This window comes from Hipposideros armiger, unplaced genomic scaffold, assembly GCF_001890085.2.
Source record: "Hipposideros armiger isolate ML-2016 unplaced genomic scaffold, ASM189008v1 scaffold_216, whole genome shotgun sequence".
Classification (NCBI taxonomy): Eukaryota; Metazoa; Chordata; class Mammalia; order Chiroptera; family Hipposideridae; genus Hipposideros; species Hipposideros armiger.
Genome location: NW_017731566.1, coordinates 1,139,850 through 1,155,365, shown reverse-complemented (window position 1 = coordinate 1,155,365; position 15,516 = coordinate 1,139,850). Strand labels below are relative to the sequence as shown.

The 15,516-nt window shown below is 45.4% G+C and overlaps 1 protein-coding gene across 1 annotated transcript in view; it reads right to left on the bottom strand.

Moving 5' to 3' along the window:
* ADAM12 (ADAM metallopeptidase domain 12) overlaps positions 1–15,516 on the bottom strand; it is a 309,331-nt gene that overhangs the window by 125,812 nt on the left and 168,003 nt on the right. The window contains exon 4 of the mRNA XM_019654224.1: positions 1,498–1,576. Within this exon, the coding sequence (XP_019509769.1) occupies positions 1,498–1,576 (79 nt within the window). The remainder of the gene's footprint in view (positions 1–1,497; positions 1,577–15,516) is intronic.

Here is a 15,516-nt window from a genome sequence, read left to right as displayed (position 1 = left end):
TCTCTCTCTCTCTCTCTCTCTCTCTCTCTCTCTCTCTCTCTCTCTCTCTCTCTCTCTCTCTTGTTTCTTTGCACAGGCATCTTATATAACCTGGGCTGTAGAAACATCCCTATGTAAGGGTTTTGGGCTGGCTTTAGTTTGGACCCATGGGACCCAGGGTTGCTGGTCTGGGCCTAGGTGTGAGGTTCATATATTGACTGCAATTCTATTCCTACACAGGTATTGGGAATCTGGACGCCAGCCCATTCTATTCCAAACACACACTTGTGAAGCTAGCTAGGGTTTCGATTTCTCAATTTGGTAGGAAATCTTTCATCAGTACAGGACACCTGGAGACAATCCTTAAGGCTGCCCCTTCTTGAGACAAGAGTTTTTCTTGTCCCCTTTTCACACAGGAAGCAGGTCTCTGGGGCCTGCCTTCTGTGGGCTTCTCAGTCAGAGACATCCACTTCTCTTGTCCCAAACCCCAAGCACCGGATCCTCTCTCGGGGCCCTGGAAAGCCCTTTGGGGTCCAATGACCCCAACTCACCAACCTATTGCTCTGGTCTTACGTCCCCTCTTTGTTTCTGCCTCCTGAGGATTTCTCTAACTCTCTTTCAAGCTTGACCAGGTATTAACAACAATTCTTAAATGCTTCTGTTTGATTCAGGATTTCTATTGCTCTCTTTCAGGCTGAAAAGCTGCATTTGCTCATTCCACCAAATTGCTGGAAGTCGGAAGGTAAATGTCAGTGCCACGTGCCAAACACGTGGTAAAGAAACATGAGCTGACATAATGCAGAGAAGGTGGGATCACTGCAGACAATAACAGCTACTTGACAACACTGTAAACATAAAGGCTCCCTCTGAGCTTATTCTTTTAAAAACAAAGACCCAGGGTTCCTTAAAACAAGTCACCTTTTAAGTCATCATAAGGCAGTGATTCCCCTTGAATCCCCACATTCATATGTGGGGCACAGTACACACTAAGCATTTCTGAAAAAGCAACAAATAAAATTAGCATCATGTCCAAGTCTCGCATGAAACTTCAAATGTCATAATAAGTAACAACCATGATATAGAAGCACATCCACCTGGTGGGTATGTTTGTAATAGGTTAAGCAGAGTCAGTTTTCCTTTGACTTCTTTAAGATATTGCCACGTTTAAGGCAGCCAAGTTCAGCCCAGGGGGACTGCGTCCCGAGCCGTCTCTAACTTTGGCTAGGGTTTCTAGGAAGGATTTGCCCAGCTGAGCATCCCACAGTCCTTGGAAGGTGGTTTCAAGGTCAATCTGCAGTAAAGCCGTATCTCCAAGGACTGTCCCAGCACACATCTAGCCAAGGCCAAGTTTTTCTGGAGTAACAACGGAAGGCCTAGGCACTAAGTGCCATGCAAGGTCTTCCTGGGACCTGAGTGAATGACGTGGGCATGTGAGTTTGCTTAGGTTTAAACAGCTACAGGGTTGAAGCACAGATGTGATAGCACAGCATCAGGGTGGGCCACACACGCAGGACTTACCGTGTGATTTCGAGTGAGGGACACATCAGTGCCATCCTGCAGATAATGGGTTTCTGTGAAACCGCTAGCAATGAGACCTCTGTGGGGGGAAAAACATAAAAAGCTGAGTGTAGAATTGCATTGCTATGTCACTTGTGAATACCTAGGCTGCCTGACAGCCAGGGTCTGAACCACCTTTTATTTTACAAATGACCCAATTTACTGCGGCTCCCAAAGGACCTTCCACCTGTGCGGGTCATCCCAGGAGAGTCAGGAGGAGGTGCAGGCAGGTGAAAGTCAGAGGTGTGCGCTTTGAGCAACCCCACAGGACAGGTGGAGCCCTCCCTACCACCTTCCCACTGCACTCCTCCAATACACACACAGGCGAGTGCACGCACTGGCACGGGCACACTGGAACATGCACGCATGGAGGCATGCACGCACAGGCACACGCATGCATGCACGCATGCTCTTCTTTGAAAGGTACGTGCAGATTTCTGAGTGGGGAGCATCACGTGCCTGGGAGTCATAGGGCCCCGCTGTCTAGAATCAATGGCTAAGTCATCTGTTGGGAAATAATTTGGAGCCACAATATGGCCCCTGTTGATTCTCTAGTGAGTGAAAGAAACAGCCGTCAATATTAAAATGTCAAAGAAGAGTTTAGAACACTGAAATATTAAAAGCAGTGCTGTAGGAGGTGAAGAAAAGTGATTTTGGACACACTGAAATATTGAATTTCTAAGATGAATTAAAAGAGGAGAAAAACCCTATGTATCCTACCTAAAATTATATGCAATTTACTACACCTCAATTGATGATAGCAAAGCAGGGTTTATTTAGGTTTTAAACTGTTCTGCAATTTCTTCTGTCATATGCAGCGTTTCAACCCTTTCAACATGATCATGAGTATTTCCTGTGCTCCTACTATGTGCTAGGAGCTGTATTGGCTGCTAGGATACAAAGATAAATGAGGACACTGCAGCCTGGTGGGGTGACAGAGGAAAGATAACCCAGTGGTAGGAACAGAGTCTTACTTGGTGGATGGACGCACAGTAGGTGGACTGCAGTGCAAGGGGAAGGTTTTACAGAGGGAGCTAGCAGATGGAGTAGGAGTCTGCCAGGCAAAGGAGGGATGGGAGGGGAAGGGAATTCCAGGCAGGGGATGGCAAGACCAGGACATCTGTGAGTCTGGAATCTGACAAGCCAGGTTAGTGGGAGACAGGAAGGCCCCTACACGGAGCCTGGCTTATAAGCATCTGGGCAGTAAGGAGTCAAGAGCTGTCTTAAATCCTGGACTCACAGCATAGTGATGGTGCTGCCCGCCCGCCCCTGTCTTCACAGAATATGCTTCATACTGTTTGGTTCTGTTGGGGTCACTCCACTCCCAGTCCAGAGGTGAACATGGGACCCCTAGCTAAGCCATCACAAACCTGCCCTCCAACATGCTTTGAGCGGAGCTTCTGGAAAAGAAATGTTTCCTCACAGGGCTTCTTTCAGCCTGGTCCTTGCTTCAGGGGGACGCTGCCCAGGGACAACACAGCCCCACTCGGCTGTGACAAAGGACAGAAAGGGGAGATCTTCCAGGTGACCTGGGGGCCCACGTTGCCTCTCCCCTTCCTCAACAAACCCCTCTCTTTTGCTTCAGTTGGCTCAAGTTGCATTTTGCAACCAGAATCCTGATACATATGGAAAGAGAGGAATAGCAGTGGGAAGGCTGCAGATGTGACAGATGAGAAATACTTTCCTTAGCGTCAGGTTTCTTTAGACTCTCTCCCAGACCAGAATTGAGTAATTTCCCTGTTTTATATGGATTTCGGTATATTTAGGATATGCCTGGTTTACATCACTTAGACCCTTGCAGCAGGCCCGAGGTGTGTTCTACTCAGCGAGTGTTTGAGAAGAATATGCCAAAAACATAAACCAGACCATCCTTCACACTCGCTGACAAAGGTATATGGCTTCTCCTGCACCCCTCGCTTCTCGCTCTGCTCAGGACCACAGACCATGCGGAGAAGGTTAAGCCCCCTGGTGGCTTTTGGTCTCCAGTCCCTGTGTTCTAAGCATCCCTCTCCATGGGCCCCATGGCCAGCACACCACGGCCCTGCTGGGGTGGTCAGAAGCAGAGGAAGGGAGATTGGGCGGGGGAGGCAGGAGAGGCCACTGAGACCCGAGACCAGCAGTCTGGAGAAGGAGGTGGCAGTCGGCCTCTACGCGGCAAGGGCTCCAGGAAGACGTGTGGGACTGGGGACCTTGACAGGGGCAGTCACAGAGGTCAGCGCGGAGAGGGGCCAGGGAAGGTAAGCTTTCCAGAGGGTGGTTCTGAAGGGAAGAAGAAAAATGGGATGTGACGTCAAGAGGTGAGGACTTGAGGGGAGTAAGTGGGTCATCTACAGGGACAGGCTGGAGAAATGGGGACAGAGAGGGGACGGGGACAAAGCTGCCAGGAGCAGGTGGAAGGATGCACAGAGCACAGGTGACAGACAGCAAGGAGCCGGGAGCTACTGCCCTCTTGAGGCAGGACCCATAATGGCCTCAGGGGTCTTAATGCAGGAGGGGGCTTGGTCAGCTTTAAGGTCGCAGAGAGGAGAAAAGGAAAAATGTAAAATAATTCCAACTATATTATTATTACTTATATTATCTACTATTCATGAACATTTTTATTATTTTACTTACCACATATTAAGCTTTAGTAATTCCGGTCTTAACAATGCTGGATCCTTATTTTGAATGAACAAGGGCATATGAATACCTAACACTAAGAGGAATAACACATGTGGGGATTTGTAGAACAAAGTGACATAATGTTAAGGCTTTCTAATGGAAAGCTACTTAGAAGGATGTCCTCGGAGGGCACTTGCTCCACGTGTGCAAGATGAAAAACCCGCCAGGAAAGCTGGGGGTTGGAGATGAGCTTTTGGTGGACAACTGTCAGCAAACTTGTGGACAAGAGGAGTTTCGGGGGTTCCACAGCAGTAAAATTAATTATAAGGTTTTAAAATGTGACTTAGTACAGTAATACAAAGACCCATGAATATTTCAGCCTGAAAAAAGCTATTGCTTACCACTGTCATCCCAAGGTCACTTAAATAGAAATACATTCACAGTCGTGCTTTGAGTTCTAGAGTTCCTTAAGTACTATTGTACGTTTCCTTTCATTGAAAGAGAGTGCAACGGGGGCTTCTGAGTACAGCCTGCGCATGTCCCCCTACAGCTAAGTCACCGAGGACATGCTCCTTGGTGAGATTTTTCAGAGTCTGGAAAAGAAAAGTTGGCATACAGCTCAGATGCAGTAATACCATGAGCGGGCATCGTATCTTCTCCAGTGGAGACGGGGGAGGGCTCTTGGTGAGGGCGGGCTCTCTTGGCATCAGCCCCAGCCCTATGAGCTCAGAGAAGCCTCAGGCTCATCCAGGGCACTGGGATAAGAGACAGAGGGAAGCCAGCCGGCTCGCACGGGCTCTGCAGCACTCAATCCCACGGGTGTGTTTGTGCTTCCACAGCGAGGGCTCTGTGCTTCACACACTGGGGACAGAACCCACACTACCCTCTGCTCCAATGTCCTTTCCATACCAGATGGTCTAGCTCACATTTCCCTCAGGCGGTGAAGAGCGCAGGGGTGTGACGGAGCTGTCCAGGTCCCACCTTGGCGTCATGCCACTGCCTTCTGAAACCCCAGAATGCATTCCCACTGGACTTGGAACGAAATCCCAACACCCCCATGGTCTCCCGGCTGCTTATGACCTTATCCTCCCAACACATGGTGCCTGCTTTCTCTGCAGCTCCCTCTATCCCAGCCAACACTGCCTCTGGCTCATTCTAGAACATTCTACCCCCTATCCCACGTAGGGCCTTTGCATTTGTTACACCCTGTGCCTGGAACATTCTCCGCATGGCTTTTTATGGGGCTGGCTCCTTTTCGTCCTTCAGGTATTAGCTTAAATATCTTTGCAGAGGGGACGTATCCTATTGTTTTGTCTAAAGTAGCTTCCATCACCACCCTTCCCCACATGATGGAACCCTTTTGATTTCCTATTTTGTTTATTCATCTTTTTGCTTATTTGTCTATATGCCCCTCAAGAACAGAAGCCACAGGAGGGATCTTGGTTCATCATCGTGGCCCCACTGCCGGCACCTGCTAAGCCCTTTATATGTATTGGGTCGTCGGAAAAGTCAGGACGTATTTTTTCTATGTTTTTCATGCCAAAAATGCGTCATGACTTTTCCGACAACCCAATATCTCATTTAATTCTGATAGTATCTAGTATCTGGTGCTGTGGGTTAGATACTACTTCTTACCCAGTTTCAACAAGGAAAGCAGGATACAGGGAGGGTAACTGACCCACCCAATGTCACACAGTGGATGGCATCACCTGCTGGTTTTGCTTCAGAACTTACATTGTTCACCACTGTGTGGAGCAACCTTCACAAGTTGGTCCAAAGGGATTTACTGAGTGCCTGCTGCAGACACTGTGCTCAGCGCTGGGTAAAGAAGTGTTCAGTGCAGTAATACATGGATGGTTTGACAGATGATGGATGGATGCAGGAATGAATGACTGAATGTGAGGAGAACACTGCAGGCACATTCTCTTTTTGTCTAGGTCTGTGGTCTCCCAATTGCAAATAACACATGTCTCCTATCCTTTTTGGGTACCATGATGTGCCAAGAAGCCATGGATGAAACTGAGAAGGTGCTCAGTCAAGGCTTTCTAAGATGTAGGTCTAATTTAAAAGGGGTTGGATGTCAAAGATCCCTTGAGAAAACTATGAGAGGCAGGCCATATTGGAAATGTGACAGCAACGGACCCGTTCTTTGCATTTCCCCAAGGAGAAAATCCAATTAGATGGATTCTCTATTTCAGCAAATGGAAACAGAAGGTAAACACATAATTTCATGAGAACATTCTTTTTCTCTGCTTATTAGATTAGCTGACCTAACAAGGAATTCTATTCCTCTCTACACCAGAAAATAAAATGCCAGGAGTTTGTTTTGCTGTTTTCCATTCGTTTTGCTGTTATAAGAAACATTTCAATATTCTCTCATTTAACCAATAGTTATTGTGCTGAACATTAAGGATAAGATACCCCAAGAGCTCACCACCTGGTAAAGGACAGGCCCAAAGAGTGATCAGAGCTCCATGATAGAGATATACCCAAAGCATTGTGGGAATTCAAGGAAAACCTTCTAATCTGGACAGGTAGAGTAATTACATTCTTAAAGGCATGGAAGGTATAGAAACAACATATTAATGGGGGACAGGTGCAGGGGATGTGAAACTATGTGGAGTTCCAAGTTGTTGGGGTATAGAGTTTAAGGCAGGGAGACATGATGCTTAGACAGGCAGGCTGGAGAAGAAGCCTATAGGTTTCCAAGTGTCACTGACGTTATCCTGTGCAGTGGGGAGCCATTAGACACAGCAGCAACCTGAGCAGTTGCAAACTGTCGAGCTACAGGCCACTCCGACAGCCAAGTAGATGAGACTTTGAGGAGGAAGTGACAAACAGGCAGCAGGAAGTTCGTTAGGAGGCTGGTATGAGTCCAAACAAAGGGCCTGACCAGGACATGAGCCTTCAGAATGGGAAATTCAGGAGAGAGGCCAGAATTAGGAACCTTCGTTGTCAACCAAGACGGGTAATTCATAAAGGAGTGAGAGGAGACAATGAGTTGAGTTTTGGCCATGTTGAGTGACAGGTGCCCAAGGCATTCTCCTGGAATTGTTTAGTAAGCAGTTGACACTATGAGTCTAAGGCTTCGCGAGTGGCTTAGAGTGAAGGCAGAGATGGAGACACTCGACAGCATATGCTTTCTTTATAGGAGAACAAGTAGAATCTTGTCCTTTCTGGTGGAATACCATACTTTCTGATTTTAAAGTCTTTGGGTATATTATGTAGACAATGTTCTGCGTATAACATTTCTTACATTTCCAAAATGATTTGAGTATTGGAATTTTAAAAATTACCCCCAAATTGCCGTTTTAGAGCAATATTGAAATTATCCTACTCTAAACTTACTGTTACGTAATTTAGTTGTAGAGTTTGAGTGAGATAGATTTCATCAAAATGACACATGTTATTCCCCAAAGCATAGGTGAGCAGGGAGAAAAACACACGATACTCACCTCTGCGAGCCCTTGATCCCCACCCTGGGAGGGAGTTAACATCTCTCCTGCTTTCTACCAGGGTTCCATTGCAAGACTTCCTTTCCTCTGCCTTATTTCTTGTTGACTTGTTTTCCCCAACTTTGGGTTGTGCTAAGGGCGGAACTACATCCCTAAGCTCAGCACATTGGAAGTGCTTAATGAATAAATAAATGGGTGACAAACACAGAATCATTAATAGAGAAAAGCAGCCCAATTTGGACAGACTGTGTTCAAACTAATTGGATCAATTAAAAATAAAAGCAATGTGGTTCAAAATTGGCTGTCACCAACCACAATGGGGATGAGGGGGTGGGAATAGTCCCACTCACTTTCTCGGTATTTCAAGAATTCCAAATGCTGTCAGGTTCATCAAAGACCAACCCTGACAATCTGTCATCAGTTTTAGAGCTATTAATACTTCAATGAGGGAAACAGGGAAAGGAAAGCTAAGGGATTGGCATCAATTACTTAGAATATGAAAAAAACTCACTGATGACATGTCGACTTTTTCCCATTATTTCTTTGAAGACTATACATCGTATGGTTTGAGGGCTTAATTATTCTGTGCAGCATATTCATGCAAAGCCATCACAGGGCAGCTCTTGTTTGTCAATTACACTAGCAGGCACTACATCCATAGTCTTTGCGATGAAACCTCACATGTGCTCTAGGCTTCAGCGATCTCCCTAGAAAACCCATTTGGTATTCAAAGGGTCCAACCTAGTTTTCTGCTGAAGATGAACTTCACCACAAGTGATTAGCCCACGCATTACTAAATCATTCATATATAAATTCGGGTGATGATTTCCTTCTACGAGAATTTGGAAATACAGATACTCTTATCATACATCCGTATGAGGAATAAACCGCCTGAAGCTTCAACAAAACAGAGCACACAATAAACACCATAATTACAAATCATGGGCAGGATTTTCCTAGTTCCTCAAATGAATATCCTTTTAAAAATGATCTATCCCTCAACCAGAGCCCAATAAATGTAGAGGGAAGATGGAGAGGAAAACCAGTGTATACTCAGACTGGGTTCTTCCTACTCCAAGAGATCTCACTCTGGTTTTCAGTGAAAACTCTAGACTGGCTGGAATCACGGGCCCCTGCTAGCTGACATCATTGGCTCTTCTGGGCTATTTTATGGAGAGATCAGACAACTGAATGATTCTCTATAAAGATCGCAGGGTGAGGTATGAAATAAGATGAGGGAATGAAAAATAAGAAAAAGAATAAAGATCTGGTATTTGCTATATCTCAGTGTGGCTTGGACTTCTTTGAGAACTTGGTCTCTGCAAGTGTTTATGCTTCCTGGTTTTTTTTTTGTGGGGAAAGGCACCCTGGTGAATAACTTGTGCTCTGGCTTCTTGATTTGGGGAGTAGAAGCAAAGCACCCACGCTGTCACCATCCCTGTCTCGTCACTTGCCCAGCACTGCTGTCTCTCTCCAACTCCTGCTATTGTCTGCTCAGTGTGTCAGGCCCTGGGACACCTACTTTTTAAGGACACTTACTTATCTTGCCGGAGACCCTGTGGTTATCATCGGCCTGATAAGGAAGATGAAACACTCAGAGAAGTTAAGTGACTTGTCTAAAGCAACACAGCCGAGCCAGTGGAGACTGAACTTGGCTCTGCTTGGCTCCAAAGTCAGCCTCATCCTAACCACTGGTCAACACTGCCTTGCCAAGAAGAAATGTTAGCACAGGGTTTCAGAAAGTCTGAAAAAGCAGCAGCAGCAAATCATACTCCATTTTTTTTAACTGAAATAATTTTTTCCACAACGCAAAATGGAGCTTATGCTGTTTCTCTTAGCATTCAATTTGATTTAGCTACACAATTCAAATTATTTTTGGTTATAATTTCAGCATTTTGGGAGCCTAACTATTTAGAACTGTACATCTGTAAGAACAATGGGGCATTTACATGCGATTTCCTTTTGTTATTCTCCATTTGCTAAAATACTCCAAATGATCAAAACAACTTATCTTTTTTCCTGGAATTAAAAAAGAAAAAAAGTTCCCTTTCTCCAGCTCTTTCTCATTTAGTTTCACAAACGATAATAAATAAAATTGTTGATACAGCATTTTGGAAACTGTAGGGGACAATTAAGTTTCCTGCAAAATAATTTCTTAATATGCTGCTTCCATTTTAAGTCACAAATACACAGGATTTTGCACCAAATCATGTGGCATCTATGCTGAAGTCTGTTATTACTGTCATTTGGGACTATTCAGATGACCCTATCCATTCACAAAATAAACAGATTGCATGTGGCATGATGGGAAGTTGTAGGCTCGGTGGAGATCTGTTTACAAAGAAGAGCAGGGCTGAGCTGCCAATTGCATTTTCCAGCTGAAACATAAAAGCAGGTGAGAAATGACGGGTTCCTGCCTTTCCAGCTCCACAGCTGTCATGTTGCACAGGCCGACAGCTTTGGGCTCTTCTCGCCGCGTTTTAATTGCCATCTGTAGCGCAAAAGTCTTTTGAACGTGGTCTATGCTGTTCTTGATGTGATATGACTGTCTTCACAGTATGAGATTTATCAAATTGGATCAACACAATTTTTAGAACAACAGGGCTGTAAGACATAGAGGAAAAGTTGAAAACCCAATAAACGATTATTTCTGAAGGCAAACAAAGCTCCGCGCCTGCTTGTCTTAGAAAGGATCGCAAGCATAGGCGTCATACGTTAGCTTACATTGCCCTCTTCACATGCTTCTGCCAACCAGGTACAGCAGCCATTTCTTTTAAGCTACAGGAGCTGCCTTCTTCCTTTTGAAGAATAAGCATTGACTATAAGAGGCAGTCAGTAACCGTGGCAGCAGCAGCGAACATTCGCGTGAGCTCTTACTAATCAAAGGCACTTGACAGGCATACTTTTATTTGACTTTTGCAACAGCCCTAGTGGGTAGGTGCCTGTTTTGAGATGAGGAACCCAGGCTCAGAGGGGTTCAGTGGCTTGTGTAGGATCACACAGCTGGTGCTGTGTAGACAGTCCCACTTCAGGTCGAAGCTCTCACTGCTACGCTTACATGACTTCTACTTCCCTTAGTCCTACGTACGCTTTTTCTGCTCACGGCTCTTTAAATGGACACTCTATTAAATATGTCAATACTTATGTGAAAACAATTAGAAAGATACCGTAGTTTGGGTTGTGTGAGTCTGTCCATTTCCCATTTACTACCATGGGTTCAAGACGGAAAGGAGCATTAGGAACTGTAGGACAGGGGTCTGGTCACCTCTGGACTGAAGAATAGTCACCGAACGTGTGTTCCTTTTAGCATATTGGTGTCGGAAAGGCTGACACGGTCCCACGCACAAAGGTGTATGAAAAATTCAGTAGTGAAGAGAACGAAAACTCAAGCCCAGTTGTATTTATTCATCGTGCCAAACATCATCTGAAAATGTTAAGTAGACTAGATACCAGAAGCAAAGTCAACCTTGACTCACGTTCTAACTTCCCATCTTGCCCTACATTCAAAGGACAACTTAGGAGCAGCTGCTCGCTGAGTCCCCCGCGGTCTGTGATGTCACAGACCATCTTATAACTAGTGGCTTCTTAAATCTTTACATAACGCTGTGAGGTTGGCATTACGGCCACTTTACAGATACAGAAACTGAAGCTCAGAGAGGTTAAGAAATGTGTCCAAGGTCACAGAGCTACCAAGTGACGATAGACTGAGGCTGTTAGAAGCTGACATACTGTATCCCAGTCCTTGGCCGCCACCTGTACATGGAAAAACATGCCTCCCTCCTCCCCTGTCCAGGTTTCTTGGTTGATTATTTTAAGAAATGCATTTCCCTGACTGCATAACTGAATATCATGCACAAAGGGGCTAAAGAGAGGAAGTGCCTCTCCTACTGGGCTAAGTGCTACAGGGTTGGGGCGGGTCTTCCTTACTCACTGGTGAGGTCCCGCCCCTTAGCCAGTTCCTGGTCCCACAAGGCTGTCAATCAATATCTGCAGAACACTTGGGCTGATATATTTTCAGACAAGAAGACAAATCTACCTTCAAAATACATCCCTGGCAGCAGTGCAGCAACAGTGGTTGCAAGCAAACCTGGCTCTGCCACTTTCTTCTTTTGTCACTGGGGGCATAACATGGGACCTCATTATAGTGGAGTTTCTTCATCTACCATGAGGATAACAGTACCTAGCTCGTGGGGCTCTTGTGAAGATAACATACATTAAACATTGATAAACACGCCTGGCCCAGTTATGTGCTCAGTAAATGTAAGCAGTTATTATTAGTAACCCTGTGAGCCTCCATTCCCTTCACCTCCCATCTCTGGTCCAGGTCTCCATTTCTCTCGCCCGACCTTGTGTGACGGCCCCCACATCAGTCTCCTGTTTGCACTCATTTGCCAACCCATTTTTCACACAACGGCTGGAGTGTCAAGTTTTTAAAGCAAAAGTCAGATCATGTTACTCCTCTACCCTAAATCCTACCCTGCTCCTTACAGAACCCAGAGTAAAATTCAAATTCAATAGTGTGGACTGGTGCCTGCCTCTCTCTATATATGTCCAGCTGATCTCACTCAGGCTCCATGCCCTCCATCCTTCTTATCTTGGACTGGAACATTCTTCCCTCTTTCTGTGCCTGGCCAACTCATAGTAACCCTCCCCTGAAATGCCATTGTTTGGATCCAGCCGCCCTGCCTGCGCTTTCTACATCTGCTTCTGCTTTGTAACCCTCCTGAGGGGTCCTGCCCTGTTCAGGTAGCACTCATCGCCTTTTATTGCATATTTGCTCTGTGACTTGAGGTATGCACCCCCATCAGGGCAGGCACCTCACCTGTGATCCCCTCTGTATCTTTGGCCCTTACATACAGGCCTGGGACCTAGCAGGTGCTCAATAAACATTTCTTGAAGGAATGGAATAATCAAGAATAAGAAAAATATATCAAAGGCACTCAGAGACAATATTGAGCCTTGGCTGGTTTGCGGCTGCTCATTTAGGTATGGCAAGGAATGTCTTTCTATCCCCCAAAACAAAAACCAATACCAACCCACAGACACACAAACAAGACCCTACAGACTAAGGATTTTTGCCTACTAAAGCTTCCACAACCTAGAACAGAGCTGGCCTTTTATTCCTGCTGTGGAACAAACAGTGCACATAAAAAAAGCTTTTTAAAGAGCATTTTCTCCATCTGTAGCATTAACATAGTCTAGCCAGGTTATCTGGAACCACTACATCGAAACACCTTTTAAGGTTTGGACACACAGCTTTAAACCTGGAACATAAGACAGCTCTGGTGTGTGTGTGCCTTCCCTCTCACTGGCTGCTGTTTCAGAGGCATCCTCCCCGGGGCCTGGAGCTGGGGTTCCGGCAAGACCCCGGGTCCGATGACCCCATGAGCTGTTTCATAGAAAGCTGGAAGCAGTTCAGCCTGTTTTCCTCACCAACATCGCTTGATGAAAAACTTGTATTAATTGGTACTCAGAGGCAAAAGAGGGGATTTTTTTCTTGGCCTCGGCAGGAGCCAGCTAGCCCGCCAGCTCCCAGGCTGACTTGCAGACTGGCCAGCGGGGTTCTCTTGAAAATTGACCTTCATTGAACCACATGCATAGAATGGGTATTAGATCAAATTTGTTCCTTTCTGCTTGCTCAAAGGCAGTTCTGCTCTGCAAATTTCCATACCATCACTGCCAAGAGATAGGTGCCAGGAGTGACCCAGGGTGGGGAAAACGACCCCGACTTTCTCAAGCTTTCTAGAACAGCCACTTAACTGCTCAGACACTCTTGCTGAAGCTACCAAGTAATGTGCTTGGGTTTTGAAACGGGCAGTTTTCTCCTTTTTAAAAAGGGACCTACCTGCTGTGCAGAGCCCGGTGACAGGTGACAAGCACTCCCTCTTTCCCGGGATGGGCTGTCTTGACCCACTCATATCCCTGAGGCTGAGTGAGAGAGATCCCTCAAAAGCCACAGATTCCGGCCAGCACTAAGCGGGTACCCAGCTCTCTGGCTGTGAGAGATCTGTTTAAAATGTATGTACCTCTGGGACAATGAGGGTTGTCAAATGTAACGGTAAAACTGTAAAGTGAAACTACGTCCTATCTGAATTCTCGTTGCTGTGTTTTTCACAGGGAAGTATTCTCCTGTTTCCTTTTTTTCTTTTTTAAATAAAAGAAACCACAACAAGAAGTACTTGTAATACCCAAGGTGAATATTTCTGTTTCCCAGTAACTATTCTCAACGCTTAGTTGGAATTTTTTAGTGTGAGTGTGTGTGTGTGTGTGTGTGTCTGGAAGGCTTTTGCATTTCAACCTAATGCTACTGAGAGCCCTCAGAGAAGCAGCAGCATGAAACAGACGCCAGTGACAATGGCCTCTGATGGAGCTCTCTCCAGGATCAGGACTATGCCAATTGATGTTCCCACTGCTGGGCCTTTGAACTGCTCGCCTTCTCCAGGCGGGCTCTCCATGGGCAAATGAACTCTTCACAGTGTCTTTCTGTCTTAGCTCACAAAAACAGTTTGGCTAATTCTAACAGCTAATTGTCTACAAGCACTTTAAGTAGTTTACTCGGAACGGTGATTGAGGCTATTTTACGTTACTTTCATTGTTCTTAGAATAGGGCAATATTCTATCCTTGTTGATGTATTGGGTTGTCGGAAAAGTCATGACGTATTTTTTCTACGTTTTTCGTTACAAAAATGCGTCATGACTTTTTCGACAACCCAATAGTTAAATAATGCAATATATGACAAAAGGTGACCCTAGGTCACAGAAAACAGAGACCTTTAAAGAGCATCACGATCTCAAACTGTAAACTTGGTTAAGAACACAACGGGGTGCGGGGTGGGGGAGAGGGAGGGGATACGTTGGTTTGTCCTGGACTGAAGCAAGAATCCATGATGTTTATGAAATCTGCGGAGCTCATCTGCTGTCCAGGCACCCTGTCTCCCTCGCTAGGAGGCCATTCTAACAAGGCCGCTGGCACTACAGCAGTGGCAGCTCTTACAGCAGCAGGCTAAGAGTTAGGGCCTCTTCCTTCCAGATGGAACTTCTCAGCTGCTCAGCCTCCAAGCTGTCCTGGGTACATGGGAAAGATGGATGGATACCTATTCGCCTCGCTTGGCCCAAAACATGACTTCACTGCCCTGGACAAACGCTGGCCAGAAAAAAAAAGACGAACATGCTTCCAATATTTCTGGCTTCCCAGCCACGGATCTGTTTCTCAGATGACAATATTGTGGTTTCTTTAAAAAACAAAAGAAAAGGAAAACAGAGGAATACTTCCTCTGAAGAGCCCAGCAACCAGAATTCAGATGGGATTTCCAGTTTCATTTTCACACAGCAATCTTGCACGCAAAGTTGGGAATTGGGATTACATCATGTGTGCTACTAAACTCGGATTCTAAAAGCATGCTCCAGAAAGGAGTTCTTCATTAAAAGCTGAAACCTTTCCATGCGTCTGGGGGGAAGAAAAAAATAGCAAAATATGTTGAGGAGGAGGAAGGTACCACTTAATGATTAAAAAATGTAATTTACAATCATCTGCCTCAGTAATCTCTCCTAATAATTTCATGAAAAGAAAATACTATAATCACCTACAAACTTATTGAAGTAATCAACACTTCTCGGGGGTCAGGAAACAATTATGTGTTCTGTAGGTTAGGAAGTGGATCGAACTAGAAGATGGATCAAATGTCGAGTTAATGCTTTTTCTTTTCCCCGTAGGGTGGACATTTCCAAGATTAAACAATCACAATTCGCCTCTCTGGGGGTCTGACCAGTGTTTGGTCCAGGGCACATGAATCTGGACCAGTCCTAGGAAATTATTATTCATTTTCCTGGGTGTGACAATGACATTACTGCCACATAAAACAACATCCATATTATTTTATTATAGAAATGCATATTGACACGTGGAGAGGTGAAGGATATGTCT